Source organism: Melitaea cinxia, chromosome 13, assembly GCF_905220565.1.
Source record: "Melitaea cinxia chromosome 13, ilMelCinx1.1, whole genome shotgun sequence".
NCBI lineage: Eukaryota > Metazoa > Arthropoda > Insecta > Lepidoptera > Nymphalidae > Melitaea > Melitaea cinxia.
In genome coordinates, this window is record NC_059406.1 from 4846266 (window position 1) to 4865068 (window position 18803).

An 18803-nucleotide genomic window follows, 5' to 3' on the forward strand; every position below is an offset into this window, starting at 1 on the left:
AGTATTAAAAATATTATTTTGCTTTACAATAAATATTAATATTTCCCACACTATCTTAAGATTACTTACGACTAACATCCACAGTAGACTAAATCCGCTTACCGCTAAAAATTAATCAAGAAACCCTACGGCTTAGTTGGGGCGGTTTTCTCGCTTTGTACACACGAAATCAATACTCGCCTCAATCACACGGCCGACTTATGATATTACTATTTGACGCTGGTCATTTTCGTAAATTTTAAATAGTGATCTTCACCCATTTGCTTAATGGATAAATATTAAATAATTATCTTATTTAGTATATTTACGATAAATCGCAAAAAAGTTGACTGGAAAATTCCTGGTCAGGCTATATAATATTCGGCAATCGTCATCCAAACATTAATTGCAAACATTCATTTCATTGCAAATACGATGACATAGGGTTCTATGTCATCGTATTTGCAATGATTTATTTATTACTAGCGACCCGCCCCGGCTTCGCACGGGTGCAATGCTGATACTAAATATCTTATAGAATGTCTTTATTTATAGTATGAAGCTAGCTTATAGCATGGTTATTAACATAATAACAACATTCAAATATGCGTCGTTAGATAATAATAATAATAAATAATAAATATTTATTTTATTTTCTCTCACACAAAACAAAATACAAATTTCAACATAACGAAACACAATCTGTGTGAGAGACTGGCGACTGTACTAGGAGACCTGTATTACAGATTGCCAGTCCCTCCACATCCGGACCGAATTTGATCAATAAAATTATTAAATATTACACGTTGTTACAGAATGCGTTGAAGAAATAAAGGTTCACTGCTCGTTCCCCGTAGGTGATAGCGTGATAATTTGTAGCCTATATGTTGACCCGACTTCTTAATAATATTCGTGCCAAATTTGAAATAAATCCATGCAGTACTTTTTGAGTTTATCCCGGACATACATACAGGCAAAAAGTCTAAAAACTGTATTTTTGGCTTTGGTATCGATTGTAGATCACACCCAAGTATTTTTTTAAAAAATATTCAATGTACAGTTTTGACTTTCCTATCATTTTATTATATGTAAATAGATATGTGTGGGTTAAATTGACTAAAACAATATATATTAATATACTTGTTTATACCAACTAACATTTGCATTTTCTACACGCTTCATCATGTCGGTATGTAGGTATTAAAGAGTAAGCATGGGTCAGATGCCTCTGGGGAAATTTATGTCAAAATTTTGATAACGTAATCACCGTCTTAAGAGGAGCATTTCCCTAAGTTACCACACAACTGAACGCGCAAATTTAAAAAAAAAATGTTTTCAAATTTTTAAAAAATATTTTTTTTCTCTTGCAATATAATATTTATTTGTAATTTTTCTACCAATTGCTAGATACACTAAAGAAGCATTTATTACTTTTGAAATCTTCGCAGTAATTGATATATATATATATATATATATATATATATATATATATATATATATATATATATATGTAATGAAATGAAATTTCATTAATTGAATTTGCCGCGCTTCGCGCGTGTTGCGATGTTGCGGTTGTCTGTGGAAGTGAGTAGAAGCCGCATCGGAGTGACTCGCATTTCAATGACAGATGACTTGCAAATTATTTTAAGATTTTAATTTTATAAAAAAACTGGTAGAAAGATAAGTGAAAGGATATATTAGTGAACATTAATGTCGTTTCTTTGTATTTTCAGAGAAACAATTTGTGTTTAACTGCGAAAATCCTTAATAATATATCTTATATATATATATATATATATATATATATATATATATATATATATATCACAAATTTAAAATTTTAAATCTCATGTATTTTAGGAGACACTACATATACTTTTTTTTAAATTTTTCTCTAAGGTAGATCAGTGTTAAAAATATATTATTACTCTCCTCATATGAATAATTGAGCATCTGAGTAATACTGCTTTTATTTTATAAATGTAATTTAATATACTGGTATACTTTTCTTTAGTCGTAAGTGAATTTGTCATAATTTTTTTTTTTTCAATTTTGAGCTTGGTCAAGAATTTTCAGTTAACCCTTTCGCGATTTCTTTTTCTAATATACTAAATTAAATATAAAATATCTATTAAGCGGATGGGTGAAGTTCGTCTTTAGTTCGGATCTCCAACTGTTATTTAACCAAAATATACCTACCAACTTTCAATTATACTTATTTAAGCGCTTTTGAATTTACTTTTAATATAGATAAATAACACTTTAAGTACCTAACGATTTAAAGCTTCCACCACTTCGGAAAATATTTTCTAATGAAAAACAAGGACAAAAAGCTCATAAAAAAAACTTTTTACGTTTTTACTAAAACATATATTTAACAATGATATATTACACACTTTAGCGATATGTAGTTCATTATCAAAGTGAAAATTACTTAATTTGTCAAGGTTTGCTAAGGTAATTATGTATAATTTGCACGTTATTTTCTAAAAGGGGGTGATGGAAGTGCGAGTAAGTTCGCGAATTTGTGGCTCGAGAACCTTTTTCGCTGGTGTGTCACCCTTAGTATGCGTACTTTAAAACCACCGAGTAAGGCGATAGACGTACGAACTTAAAGTGCGCGGTTTTTAAGATCCCGAACTTACTCGGCTCGACGTCGGTGACACACGTGAAGCTTAATCATTCTGTATTGCGATGTCGTCGACAGAAGAAACTTTGTGTTACTTAGGAATTGTATGGTATTACATTTTAAAAACCAAAAAAAAAACAAAGACGAAATTCGGAAATCATTCATTTTAAGTAATTTCTCAGTCAAAAGTAATAAAAATTACAAATACCGTGTTTATGCGAATTTCACTCATTATAATGAAACAACGTTTTTTGGATTTTATTGCGGTTTATTAGGTTTTTTAGATGGCTGACTTTTTGTATACTTTACAGCAACCACGGTCACGAAAGGACTAGGACGGGGCCAGTGCATCTAATTAAAAAATTATAAAAAGATCAAGAAAAAGAAGAGATCCTAGGAAAGATCGACTGATTTTCAATTACTATCTGTTACAGTAAGAGCACAATGCTTGGTTTGTGACGTAAAATCGGTATTCACAGAACACGACGGCCACTCAAAATAGAGCGTTAGTTGCGAATTGATCTTAAAAGAGGCTATTCCCGAGATTCGGGACGTTCCTCTGAAACAGAAACCGCATCTCCCGAGATGACGCGATGCGGGATGCCATTAAGGCTGATAGGCTGCTACCTATATATCTGGATGGCAGCCTCGGCTTGGATGATAATGAATAGCGCCGCGTAATTTGGGTGTTTGGGTAGTCCTTGTGGGTCTCCCCACCGTGCCTCGGAGAGCACGATAAGCCGTCGGTCCCGGTTATTATCATGTACACCTGATAGTGATTATTACTCTTTAGTTACACGAACCACAGCAAACACGTGTATGGCCGACACGAATGTTTGTCATGTGCGGGGATCGAACCCGCAACCACCAGCACAACAGCTACAATCCATGGCTGTGACCGTTGCGCCAACGCGGCTTCATTATTATTCATTTATTAATCCTGGCGGTCCTAATAAGGATATAGGGAAACTGTTATTGAATAATTGTATTGTCATCAGTCTGTGGTACGTGTGCAAAGTTTCAAATTAATCAAACTTCTGGAAGTTGGTGAAAATTATGCTCAAAGATTCCATTACATACATACATACATACAACCCAAGCTAATAAAAGCGTGGTAAAAAGCGTGGAGTGCTTGATATATTAAATGTAACAATTATTCTACTCGGAACTGATCAATGTGCGGAGAGTTATAAAAGCATAGTAAAAAGTTATGAAAACATAGTAAAATGCACCCCACGTTTTTTTACTCTGAATTGAATTATTTTATTAATAACTTAAATTTTATTATAATTTTATTTTGAATCATCATTACAGCCTTTACAGTCCACTACTGGACATAGGCCTCCACAAGTTTACGCCAAAAATAGCGTGAACGCATGTGTTTTGCCCATACTCACCACGCTGGGCAGGCGGGTTGGTGACCGCAGGGCTGGCTTTGTCGCACCGAAGGCGCTGCTGCCCGTCTTCGGCCTGTTTATTTTGAAGTAGATACTTAATTATGATTGATTGTTCGATCTTCTACTACTGTAATATTAACTCGTTGTAATTAATAATTATTTTCTACTTTTTAGTTCGATTAGCTATAAAAGTGTGGTTTTTTATTTTTATTTTTTATTATAATTTATTAAAAATAATAATCACTGTAAAATTTTAATTTGTAAAATGACGATTAGAAAGTGGTGAGATTTTGAGAAGTGCCTAGAATAGAAGTGGCTAGTTTGTGTAGAAATTGTTTATTTGTTTGTAAAAATTCATGGTATGCTGCAGTTCGTTATTGAATACAAGACGAAGCCTTCCAATTAAATTAAAAAGGAACCTAATGTAACTTAATATTGTAATAAGAGAAACGAGAAGACGAAGGGCACCGTACCCGCTCCATTACTTGGTAACTTCACTTTATAAATAACAATCACTTATTAAAAATTTGTTTGTAAGGTGAGTGTTTTGAAGCCCATTTGAATAAAGTTGTTTAGATTTGATTTTTGATAGAACGGGTGGAGTGACAATCAGAAATAACAATAGACGTTTATTCAAAAATCATACAAAATAACAAACATTGTTGTATAGAAAAAACGCCATTTTACTTTTTAAGTTTTGGACACTCATATATGTTGATTGAATTATCCTTTGCGACGGATATAAGCTTGGTACCGTCCGAACTAAATTTCACGTCGCAAACCTGAAACAAATGTGTAAGGTATATAATCGTTCATGCATCAAGATTTCGAGCAATCTCAAGTTCATTTTATAGACACTTGACCCTTATTTTCTAAATTATTAAACAACATTTAATATACTACGCTAAGTTATAAACTTCAATAATTGTGAATTATGATGACAATTTAATTCTTATTTATTGAAGGAAAACTTTTTTACGCACGCTTGACTTGGGAAGTAAATTAGTGAATGCGTGACGAGAGCGTTACGAAAAGTGTGCTTGATCAAGGCGAACGGAATTTGAGAGGAAGATATAAATTAGGGAAAATTGAAAGAGAGAGTTACGTTTTACAAGGTGGTTTAAGCATACCTAAACTATACGTTTATGTTCTACAATGACGCGAACCAATCGGTGGCGTCAACTAATATAATATACATTAACTTACAATATGACTTCAATTTAAAAATTCAAATAATTGTGTTTGCTCGCAAACGAAAAAAAAACCGACTTCAATTACATCGACAAGTAATACAACGTAGATCGACGAAAAAATAGTCAAGCAACTACGCGTTATCAAAGATTACTCAAAAAGTAGTTATCAGATCTCGATAAAATTTATATGTGACCACATGATAAACATCAGCTTTCGATTAAATTAAAAATTATCGAAATCGGTACACCCAGTAAAAAGTTATTGCGGATTTTCGAGAGTTTCCCTCGATTTCTCTGGGATTGCATCATCAGATCCTGGTTTCCTTATCATAGTACCAAACTAGGGATATCCCCTTTCCAACAAAAAAAGAATTATCAAAATCGGTACATCCAGTAGAAAGTTATGCGGTATAATACAACGTAGGTCGACGAAAAAAGCGTCAAGTAAAAACGCATTATTAGATATAACTCGAAAAGTAGTTGTTAGATCTCAAATAAATTTAAATGGGACCAATTGGCACACACCACCTTTCGATTAAAACAAAATTTGTCGAAATCGGTCTACCTGGTCAAAAGTTCTGATGAATACAGTCGAATTGAGAACCTCCTCCTTTTTTGGAAGTCGGTTAAAAAACTTAAATAAGACATTGTCTTGCACAATTATTGTGTTCAGATCATTTTTTTTTTTTTTGTTTGGTACGAGACTATTTTCTGTAAAATATTTTTGAAGAAAGCTTTTACGTTTATGATTTAAAAGTATTGCTTAATTTACTTAGTTTATAAATATACTTAGTTTCTTGATTAAAAAATAATAAACAATTTTTTTTTTAATATGAACATAATTAACCAACTATATAACTTACTTTTCCTGTGTGTTCCTGGAAAGTCTTTAAAACCTTCAGATCCGCAGTAAGAGCGATCGTGACCGCACCATCACCGGTCGCTATGGCCACCCTTGATTCGTCGGGAGAGAAACACACGCTCATAACCCACGAGTCCAGTTTTAAACTACATACCATGTTCTTGTTATATCTGTTGAATAAAACAATTTTTAGCATACTCATAATAAGGTATCAAATAGAATTAATTACAGATATAAAAAAAAAACAATAAAATTTAGACGTGACAACGTTTAATAAATCTAAAAATAATGACGCATTGTCCCGTGACACTCATTGTACGCTTGCGCTGCATCTATCTCTCTTCCACTCGATTGGCCTGTGCGTCCGAGATGTTTTGTTATGACATTGTCACGTTAAACTATCGTCCGTAAACTAACTTTACAGAAAACCATTTTTTTTTTATCAAGAATTAAGTTGTTCGTGTTATATATTACACTACGAGGACACGTGATACTTTTTCTTTTCATCACAAAATTCAACACGACGCCCTTTCGTACAAGAAAGTCAAAATGTGTAAGTACTAACGTACTCCGATTTATCAATTCATCTTTGTAAGAAGGATATTTTAATGGTTTCCCCGAAAATATTATACAACATCAAAAACATAACTTAACTATATTAATACTGTGTCCAAAAAACTAAAGATTAATATTGTGTCCAAAAAACCCGACAAGTACAGAAATCTTTAAACGAACGACTCGTGTTAAGCTTAGAGAACATATCTATCTTACACTATCTTACAGCTACAGCTTGCGCAAGTAGTATAATTACTCGTATAAAATAAAAAGACATTTTCCTAAGTATAAATAACCTAAAGATGTATTTATATAAAAAATACAGTCTCAATATCTGCAGCACTATCCCACAGTAACAGACCGACATAACACTATGGAAATACCTACAATAGGAGCCGAGTCTACCATACAAGGATGAAAAATGGTGATTCCACTAAAGTTTTGAGTCCAAACTTATCCCTAAGTACTGTGTGGCTACGGCACTAAAGAATATAGCCACCCCCTCTCTTCCCGTGGGTGTCGTAAGAGGCGACTAATGGATAACAAGGTTCCACAACCACCTTGGAACTTAAGAAGCCGACCGATGGCGGGATAACCATCCAACTGCTGGCTTTGAAATACACAGGCCGAAGACGGGCAGCAGCGTCTTCGGTGCGACAAAGCCAGTACTGCGGTCACCAACCCGCCTGCCCAGCGTGGTGACTATGGGCAAAACACATGAGTTCACGTTACTTTTGGCGTAAACTTGTGGAGGCCTATGTCCAGCAGTGGACTGTGTAGGCTGTAATGATTATCCCTAAGAATAATGTAGTACCGTTGACAATAAGCCTCTCGTTATTTATTTCAAACTTATAATTCGGTTGCTTAAAATTGAGCAACGCATACACAACGAAATTGGTTTTCAAAACCAAGTTGTTTGTTTCAAACCAACCTTGAAATCGCAATAAAGAACTGTTCGCATTCAGCCTGTAGCATCCCACTGTTGGGCATAGGCCTGTTTCTCCACGTAGAAGAAGGGTTGAAGCTTAACCCACCACGCTGCCCCACTTGCGGTTGGCGGATAAATATATATAAAGAACCGTTCACGTCATCATAATTTCCTTTTTGAAAGTCAACTTTAAATATTAGCGATGTATCATCAGCAAATATCACTATATCACAAGCATAATATAGCAGATAATTTATACTCGTATATATTAAAGAAAGAAAAGGACCTAAAATCAATCTTTGTGGAAGACCCATTTTTAGTAATTTAAACATTATAAGCACTGTACTTACGTATTAAAAATTTTGACGTATCCATCAGTGGAACCAGAGACCAAGAGTTTCGAACTAGGCGAGAAGTTAACAGAACGCACTGTTTCCGTATGTGCATTTAAAGTGTGCAACAGCTTGTGTTGAACTGCATCAAAAATATGCACGTTGCCGTCCACAGAACCGCACGCTATGTATTTGCCGTTGTCACTCTGCAAATTAAATTAAATTAATATTAAATAAAAAATCCACCGTATGTACCGGCATAATAGAATAGCACCACTTTATATCTACCCCTGGTGGTGGAGATCTGCAGCGTCTCAAGCCGGGTAGCGTCATACAGGTATATCGCGCCGATATCGAGCAGCTCGGATGAAGAGGTTGAGTCTTTATTCGAGGAGATAACGAAAGCTTTGCATAATACCACAAAGACACTTCATTATTGTCAAAGGGGACTTCAATGCCAAAGTGGATCAGCGAAGTGTTTGGGATCATATTGCTATGGGCGTAGAAACCAGAGAGGTCAAAACTGGTCAACTTCCTCTGTATGCAGAGGTTTTGTGTGAACATCTTCTTTCAGAAAAAGCCCCAAAGTAAGTGGACCTAAATAAGCCCCGGCGATAAGGCGAAGAACGAGATTGACTTCATTATGACGGACAAGAAGCGCATATTTGAGGATGTCAAGGTGATCAACAGGTTCAATACCGAAAGTGATCACCGAAGTGTAAGAGATACCCTAGATAATAATTTTAAGCTGGAACGAAACCATCTGATAAGGTCAGTTTTTCGTCCAATTGTGCCTCAAGCCGGATATAATCAGTTCTAACTCGAACTCCAGAATCGATTTGCTGCACTGAAAACCTCGGCAAATGTGGACGAGAACCTAGATAGGATCACTGGATACACGAATCGCCATTCGCGAAATGGGAACAAGGCATTTTCGGAATCGGCGACTAAATAAGAAGCCAAACTTTTAAGCAGGACTTTGGAGCAGATGCGACTTCGACGAGAAATGCCAAAGGGTGCCTTTTCACCCAGTCTCTCAACGAAAAGATCCGTAACTTCATATAATGTAATGCTTTGTAATGTTTGAGGCGGTCGGTACAAATATTGAAGAAATATGTAAAGTAAGTGAACCAGTTATGAATATTTTGAGACTATCACTATCTAATTACAATTAGCAAATTATTTTACACAGAATGAAATAGCCTATAATAGTAATATTATATTAATTTTACAAAATATTTGTACTTTTAAACATACAAAACTAACAAATATCTTCAACATTAACTAATGTTTAATTATTTTAATCATTAGTTAATTTATTTAGTGCACACAGATAAAATTAATATTTACGTAGGCGATTTGAAATTAACAATATAAAAATTGAGTATTGATAACAATTGAAATATTACATTTCCATTGATACATTGTTCAGGATTTGCAATTACAATAATTAAAATGTTTTATTTTCACTTAGTAGCTTAGTCCTTCAGGCACAATGCATCCGAAAAAATTCATTATCATTGTTTAGGTACGTTGTATATAACATTTAAAAATACGTAATTTTCTTTTACTATTATAATGAAATAATTCTACAGTCCGATAGCGAATTGATTAATTCAACGACTGCGAGTACTTTGTCGCGCCCCGCCACCAATTAACACAATTCTCATACTTCGTACACCATCCTAATAATATTCTTAATCTAAAACAAATTTCATACAACAACACACAACAAGTATTGATAGGTAATCTTACCCACGCCACGCTTAATGCGAACTGTCCTCTTGAATCCATTTCTGTCTCTATACTATTATTTTCTATGTTATACACAGTCAGGTTACCATTGTGTCTTCCTGACACAATGAAATCACCATCGGGTGAAAATGCAATTTGCCAAGTATCTGTTGCGTCTGTGTTAATTTGTTTTATTTTCTTACAATTTGGTAAATCCCATAAAATGATTGTAGAGTCCAATGATGCTGATGCAAATACTAAAAAGATGTACAGAAAGATACACCTAGAACCGCTACAAACAAATACATTTAATTACCCAGACATTAAATTATTACCTTATAAACAAGATGGACAATATATTCTTAAATTTGTATATAGGTATAACAACTTAATACATTTTCTTGATTTGTTCAGTTCTACTCTAATACTTTTTTTACTTATTTCAGAAACAAATTATTTAACAACAACAGAAAAAATTATTTAACAAATGTAACTGTTGTAGCACTTTACTGTTTGCTATATTTGTTTTCCTTTATATGTGAAAGAGGCTTAAGTCTAAGTCTAGTCTCATTTTTCTTAATGCAATACATATTGATTGTATGAGACCTAGGACCATATAGAATCCAATGCAAAAAGATTTATATTATTTAGAAATTTGAATTCTAATTCCAACACTTGCTATCTCTTTCAACTGAATTCTCTAATCAGGTACATTTTAGGATCTCTCAAAAAATTGGTAACAAAGGTAAATGGTTCAAAACATTGCAAAGAAATATATATGAAAACTTATGAAAATTACACATAATGACAGTCTTGACTTACCAAGGCTCTTTGAACTTACTGCTATGGAAACAACAGCCATAGCGTGCCCCTGTAAAGTCTGTAGAAGTTCCAATTTGTTATTATTAACGTTCCACACTTTCACGAGACCGTCAAGTCCACCTGTGACTACATAATTATCGTTTACTCTAAAAAAAATATTACTATTTATATATGTGTAACTAAATTGTATACATTTTCAAATTCATTTATTGAAACATTCTGAAACAGCATTAAAAAGATTTTTTTTTTGTAATACTACTAATCATCATCATTTCAGACTATTGAAGTCCACTGTTGGACATAGGCCACCACAAGTTGGAGTCTAAAAGTGGCGCGAACTCATGTGTGCTGCCCATAGTCACCACGCTGGGCAGGCGGGTTGGTGAGTGCAGGGCTGGCTTTGTTGCACCTAAGACTGCTGCCCCCATATATAAGTGTATAATCTATGCTACTGTCCATCTTCGGTCTGTGTATTTCAAAGCTAGCAGTTGGATGGTTATACTGCCATCGGTTGGCTTTATAAGTTCCAAGGTGGTAGTGGAACTGTGTTATCCCATAGTCGCCTCTTACGACACCCACGGGAAGACAGGGGGTGGCTATATTTTTTAAAGCCGTAGCCACACAGTCTATACTAAGCTAATAATGTAATACTAAGCCATGAACTTATTACAGTTTATTTAATTCTGAAACTAATAGCTGACCAGAGATATGGCTATTAAACAAAATGTCATTTGTAAGTACTAATACGGACTATATAATGGAATTACAGGGATAAATGACAACAAGGGAGGTATTTCACGTAGAGCTGGTAGGTTTTTCAAATTTACAATAATGCTGATAATAACTCTTTTCAACATGCACACATTTCACTATTTTATTAATTTTATAATAACTAAGCATCTAGTAAAAAGGAATACAGTAGCATGTACTGTGAATAAAGTTTATTTTGAACATAAATATATAAATAAAAATGAATGTTGCTAAGCACATAACTCAAGAATGGCTCAACCAATTCGGCTCATTTATTTTTTTGTATGTTCCTTAAGGCCCAAAAAAAAATTTTTAATATTAACTTTTGACAAAACGAAGTCTGACCAAGCAGCTAGTTACAAATAGAATTTCTCTTCAGCCTGTAATATCCCACTACTGGGCATAGGCCTCTTTCCCATGTAGGAGAAGGATCAGAACTTAATCCACCATGCTGCTCCAATGCGGGCTGTGGATATATTGCTAAACAATGAAACCTATCTGGACATATGGAAATCTAGCTGTGGTCCTTAGCCAACAACTCCAATATTATGTTCATCCAGAGAGTACAAAACAGTATCCTGAGGGTGATTTCATCATGAGGGTGTTATACTCGCAATTCAGAAATATACGATTACATAACAACCCCAAAAATCTTTGATGAAGTAAAATGATACTCGGCCAACTACAAGGACTGTTTGACAACTTACCCAAACCCATATGCAGTATGCTCCTACAGCCAAATCCATTTAAAAGACTCAAGAGAGCAGACGTACTTCCATACTAAGGGGTGATGAAGCAGTTGCTCTCACAACTCACCTGATTATAGTTTATATAACTGATCACAGATTCCAAATGAAAAAAGAAAATTAAAAATAACTGCAAGGTTTAAATTCACAATTGCAAATAGAAATATCTCAAAAATATAATGGAATTTGATACAGAAAAGATCACCAGTAAAAGTTAATGGCAACCCGTGAAACAGTACGTTAATTGTTAACGATACATTTAATATTTTATAATAATGCATTTGAATTGAGGTTGATATTCAAATATTACTAAAATCGGAACATCAACATTTTCAACCTACCCTCTGTACGTGGAATTCCCTTGGGTGAAATTGATTTGGTCCAGTTCACAATAATTTTAAGAATGTTTTTGTCGCGAAAACTATCCTCACGTTTTAATTGTTGAAACGAAATTGAAAAAAAAAAACATAGTACTTAATTTTTAATAGCAAAAAATGACTAAAGTTGAGTACTTACATAGAATCTTGGTTTATTTTTACTTTGGCCCAGGAACAACAATAAATTGGATCGCTATGTGCGTTTTCAACTTTGTTTAAGAGGGAATACTAAAAGAAATAAATAGTTTTTGTTAATTCTCATTTTATACTGCCATATTTAAAAAATGAATTACAATAAAATAAACTACTACTACGTACTAAAGTTTCAAAAGAATACTTACAGCACCTGCAGCCGACATTTTTATATTATTGAAATATAAATTTGATGCGAACTATAACAATAAAACTAATTTAATAACAGGTATCAAGTAAACGAGAAAGTCTTGAGGAGTTTCGAGGAGTGTGTAAAGTAAAACAATTTGAATTTACTTTTCTTATGTATTCCTTGTTAACCAAATTGTCAAACTCAAGTCAAACCACGCTCTACACAGGTCTTGCACTCTTGCAACAACAGTAGTGAGGTGGGGTACGTCGGCTATAGTTGTGCTTTTCTTTTCAATTTACAGCCGCCACAGGCATGACGATAGATGGGTGTGCTGTGCAACGAAGACAGAATATCATTCTGTCTCTTTTTCTATTACACTCAACCGCACCACGTGACCGCACCCTATCGATAACAGTGATGTACAGCGGCGTTGACGCGACGCAAACGAAAAGTTATGACACTATCGTACTGAGTGCCTAGTGCGAGTTTTGTTTAATCCGTCTCGCAATAACGGGCGTAAATTTTAATTTCATTTTGTATGGGAAATTCGGGATTTCAACGATTCGGGATATATCAATTGCATCGTATACTATTCTTTATCGTCTAAGCTGCACTGTTTAAATTTCTAATGCATAATAATCTTCACGTATAAACGCGTTTCTGTCATGTTTCTGTGAATAAAACTCGCACTAGGCACTCTGATCTCTCACAGTCTCACCATTAAAAATGGGCTCCGTTGCAAGACCGTGAGTCAAACTGAAAAAATGTAAACGTCGGAAACATAGTAAGCGTCAAATAGCCATATTTTTTTTTCAAAACCAGTACACTGAGCAATTGTATTATTGTATCTAAGTAAAATATTTGTTCTTTGTAGATATCGATAGCTCGACAGATCAACTCACGAAATACAAGGGTTTAAAGCTATAATAATATGGTTCAATTTCATATAGGCTAATAACTATTTTAATAAGATTTACTTTAATTTTACTAGTAATAAAAATCAAAGATGTTTTATTTACAAAAAAAAAATGTTAAAATATTTTGAGAACTACCACACTAATGTTGACTTCCGGTACGATACAAAGTATATTTGTACAACACTATGTTTCAGTACTACCAATTACTGGAATGGAAAAAAGGAATTTACCCACAAAATTGGTGAAGTGTGCCAACATTGCGTCTTATATAGTAAATTTTATACACTCTTTGTTAAGCGTAACCAAGCAAAAACTTATTTTGTACTGATACCTCTTTTTATCTAATACTAGTTTTTAAACGCAGCTTCGCTCGCATTCATTTTTTAAAATAAAAAGTATCCTATGTGTATTACTTCTAATACCTCAAAGAAAATGATGTTTCAGTTTCATGACGATCGGATAAGTAATTTTCGCGTGAAAGCATATCAAACAAACTTACATTCACATTTATAATATTAGTAGCAATATTATTATTATTGTTATTATATTTTTATGTATCTTAGAACCAACTCAGTAATTTCAAAATTTTCGACTACTACTGTTATACGAGAGGATATAAATAAAGAGGTGAAAGTACATGCACATGAGCTAATGTTATAGAGCTGTTAAGCTAGACCACATGTTATCGTAGCGAAATTGTTCGAGGTTATGGTTGTCACTAACATTAAGTGTATTGTTTTCTTTTTTTACTTTTAATAATGACACATCTTTGTTCGAATCTTTATCTATTACAACGTTGTCCTTCCATCCGGTGATTGATCAAGGACCTTTGGAATCATAAAATAAAGACTTCTAATTTTGAGCAGGTGGAATAACGAATATAAAATAAATATACATAAGTAAAAAATTATAACATAATACATGATCCCCAATCCCAGAATTTAAAGCTTTATATAATAATATAAGCTTTATAGCTATACTAATATTATAAATCTGAAGAGTTTGTTTGTTTTTTTATTTGTTTGAACACGCTAATTTCAGAAACTACTGGTCCGATTTGAAAAACTATTTTTCTGTTAGATAGTCCATTTATTGAGGAAGGTTATAGGCTATATATCATCACGCTAAGACCAAAAGGAGCTGTGTGGCTACGGTACTAAAGAATATAGCCACCCCCTCTCTTCCCGTGGGTGTCGTATGAGGCGACTAAGAGATAACACAGTTCCACTACCACCTTGGAATTTAAAAAGCCGACCGGTGGCGGGATAACCATCCAACTGCTGGCTTTGAAATACACAGGCCGAAGACGGGCAGCAGCGTCTTCGGTGCGACAAAGCCAGCCCTGCGGTCACCAACCCGCCTGCCCAGCGTGGTGACTATGGGCAACACACATGAGTTAGCGCTATTTTTGGCGTGAACTTGTGGAGGCCTATGTCCAGCAGTGGACTGTATAGGCTGTAATGTAATGTAAGACCAAAAGGAGCGGAGCACCAATGAAGAATGTTACAAAATCGGGGGTTCTTTTTTCTTTTTGAGAGCTTCCGCTGCGTGCGCTGTTAAAACATTTAAGGTTTCGCAAAAATCATGTATGACAGATTTGATCTTCTTTAAAAGTTCTAAAATAAAGTCTGCGACAGCATATGTCTATCTTTTAAGGTTGGCTCACTATAACTTTTTTTATGCTAACCAAGTTTGTTCTAAAATAATGCATTATTTGCGAAGATGTTTATATATATATATATTTATCATAGCGATAAACTTGATAGCAATCGTAACCTGAAGTAGGCAAATTATCTATCAACCTGCAGTTCGTTCTTTCAGCTGTAGAAATATTAAAGCGAAATATTAATAAATACAAAAACATCAGTCGAGAATATTTGGCTAAACGTTAACAAAAATTGCTCAACACATCAGTATAATTTTAAATGTGTGTGTATCTCCAATGTTGATCTAAATCTTTTACTTTCTAATATACAAAATAGGGTTTTAAAGTCAGCAATGGGCTCGTTTCTGGTGTTATAGGCATGTCTATAAACTACTATACAAATTTACGAAGTTAACAGTCTTGCAAAAATTAATCAATACTTAGAAAATTAATCAATAATAGGGACTATTAATGTGTCGTAATAAAAGTCTTGATCAGAAGGTGTCGATCGAATGTTTTATTAGGTAAAAATAGTAAAATTTATACAAAAGTATTTACGATAAAAAATTACGCAATCCAATAGTTAATCAGTTTTATGACCAATCAGAAATGTATATTAGTTATGCTCTGCGTCTCTTTCCCGCATGTGGCTGTGTCTTTTTCCACGCGTGCCGCTGTCGATAACTCGTGCGCATCGTAAAAAACTCGGAGATGTGGTAGCGAAGCGATAATTACACTGCACAACAGCATTTTTTTGCATGGAATGTTTTTTATGGATTTAGCTGCATTTTCTACCCTGATTCTAAATCTGTACTCAGATTTTTGCTAGCAGCTCTACTTTTTGAAATATGGAGAGTAGCGACTTTTATCAAAAAAAAACATGGTATCACGTCATATAACAATTTATTTAACTATCTAATTAGAACAAAACTTTCTTTTATGTGACTTTCTTGAATAAGTTGGAGTTTTACTACAATTCTGGATAATTCAACAGTAGTCAGCCATCATATTTTTACTCCAATAGCCCTGGTAGCGAATATCCTGATGAAAGCGTTCTCTCTGCTCCTCGCTTAAATATCCAAGATTTTCAGAAAATTGATCTACGACGAATGCATCTTAATGCTCATGTTGCATCCAAGTTGCTGAAAGTATAATAGTAACTGCTTGGCGTGGTCAGGAAAGTCGATGGACTTCTTATTTCCCAAAAAGTTCTTTACGAGCCCAACAAACTCATTCCAGGCATTTTTTCAACGGTTGTCATACTTTCATTAAAATTTACTTGATTTATTACATTTTTTTAATTTGTGTTCCTTCAAAAATTCGGGCTTTTAGCTTCTCAGCACTCAATTTTGGAAATGATCTGAATATATACAGAAATGTACTGAGATGTACTTGGTTGGGATTCTAATGTATCAGTTGAACAAAGGACAGGTCTAGTAACTGACGGCACAGTAAGATAAACCCACTTGGAATGATTTTGGCGGTTAATTCCTATTATTTTATTTATTTTATTTTGTTTTATTAGGAAAGCATACAGTGATACATTTTAACAATTGCTTTAAAAAAAAAGGAAATATCTAAGCACCATTTAGTTGCTTTCGCAAGTACAAATCTATTATTTTGAATGCTTTTAAAATTTAAAAATTTACGACAATTAAAAATTTAAAAAAAAAAATACAAAAAAATCCAGCATGAAAATAACTACATACACTTTAATTTTTTTTTTATTTTTTCTCTAAATGAACTTTAAATAAGGAAAAGAGGTTTATGATACCATATCGAACCAGTGCCTTGCCAGTTTCGTTCTAATTGTTTTTACAGAAGTGTTGAATAGGTCAAAGTCGGGGAAGTCATTCAGCTTATTGATTTGATCTGCGGACCTCAAAAGAAAGGAGTTTTGCCTATAGTTTGCCGAGCAACTAGGGACATGTAAATAGTTGAGGGGATGTCTTAATGATCTTTTAGGTAGTTTTAGGTAAATTTTGCTAAGAAGATCGGGAGAATCTAATTCACTTTGCGCTATCCTGGTCAACGATGTAATGTCTGCTATTTTACGCCTTTCATGCAACGGTAATATATGATGTCTTTTGCATCTATGTTCGTAACATTCGTCAAACTTGTTAGACTTGAACTGAAGATATCTCATGAATTTACGCTGGATTGTTTCTAACCTATTGATGTATACAACATATTGTGGGTTCCAAATCTGTGAACAGTATTCGAGTATGCTACGCACATATGAGCAATAAAGGATCTTGACAAGCTTAATACTATTAAATTGAGTGCTTTGGCGTAGAATGAACCCCATTGACTTATTCGCTTTTTTTACAATATTGTTTATATGGTACTCATACGTCAGCTTAGAGTCATGAGTAACGCCCAAGTCTCGTATTTCATTTACTACTTTAAGCTCCTGCTGTCTTAGTAGATATTTAAATTTGATGTTATTAATTTTACGTGAAAATGTGATCGAAAAGCATTTTGCGACGTTTATATCTAATTTATTTATGAAACAATAATTTTCGAATCTTAAGAGGTCCTGCTGTAGAAGATGACAATCCTTTTCAATACGTACACTTTGAAAGATCTTCATGTCGTCAGCATAAAGTAGGAATTTTGAATGCTTGAAGCAAGAAGCTATATCATTTATGAAAATATTGAACAGCAATGGACCCAGCAGCGAGCCTTGTGGGACTCCAGATGGTACCCAGTTCCATGAAGACATATAGCCATTGAGAACAACAGCTTGAGACCTCATTTCAATGTAAGCTTTAAACCACCTGTATAAGTTTCCGTGAATACCAGCATCTAAAAGTTTTTTCAAGAGTATTTGATGATCAATACGATCAAAACATTTACTGTAATCAGTGAATACACAGTCAACCTGTGCACCTGAATCCATACTCAATGTAATATAGTCTGTAAAGAGCAGCAGATTGGAAGCTGTTGAGCGTCTCTTAACGAAACCATGTTGCTCGGGGATAAACGAAGATGACAAAAAGCTATAGACTTGAGTATGAACTATCCTTTCGAGTATTTTTGCGAATATACATAATTTGGAAATCGGCCTATAGTTTTTCACATCACTCTTATTTCCACTTTTGAAGATTGGGGATATAAAGGCGGATTTCCAGATTTTGGGAATGATACCTTCTTTTAATGAGCGTGTAAATAGTATTACTAGGGGTTTAGTTAGGCTGTCCGAACATCTCGTAATAAATAACGATGGCATATGATCGGGACCGGCCCCTTTAGTCAAATCCAAGGATTTTAGTAGCTTACTAATCGTTTCGGGGGTTATTTCTATGTCTGTGATTACATTACTATGGTTGGGAGGCGGAGCATGAGTATTAGACCGAATGCTGGAGGTGGTAGGTGACAGAAATGTGGACTGAAAGTAGTTTGAAAATAATGTACAAATATCATCCCCTGTATCAGCAGTATCTCCTTCGTAAGACACGGAGGTAGGAATATTACTAGAACTTTGTTTATTTGATTTTATGAAAGACCAAAATAACTTGGGGTTTTTGGTTATCGAGTCCTCGCATTTCTTAATATAAGTAGCATAACAATTTGATTCCAACGATTTAGCCCTGTGACGGAGTAAGGAGA

The 18803-nt window shown here is 34.2% G+C and overlaps 1 protein-coding gene across 1 annotated transcript; it reads right to left on the reverse strand.

Annotated features, from left to right (window-relative positions):
- Positions 1-4621: 4621 nt before the first annotated feature.
- LOC123659078 (WD repeat-containing protein 61-like) lies at positions 4622-12979 on the reverse strand. The gene is made up of 7 exons (XM_045594345.1): positions 12646-12979; positions 12444-12532; positions 10432-10577; positions 9631-9866; positions 7894-8081; positions 6062-6230; positions 4622-4787 (listed from the first exon to the last, which is right to left on the reverse strand). The coding sequence occupies exons 1-7, from the start codon at positions 12661-12663 to the stop codon at positions 4689-4691; spliced, it is 945 nt and encodes a 314-aa protein (XP_045450301.1). The 5' UTR covers positions 12664-12979; the 3' UTR covers positions 4622-4688.
- Between the last annotated feature and the right edge of the window lie 5824 nt (positions 12980-18803).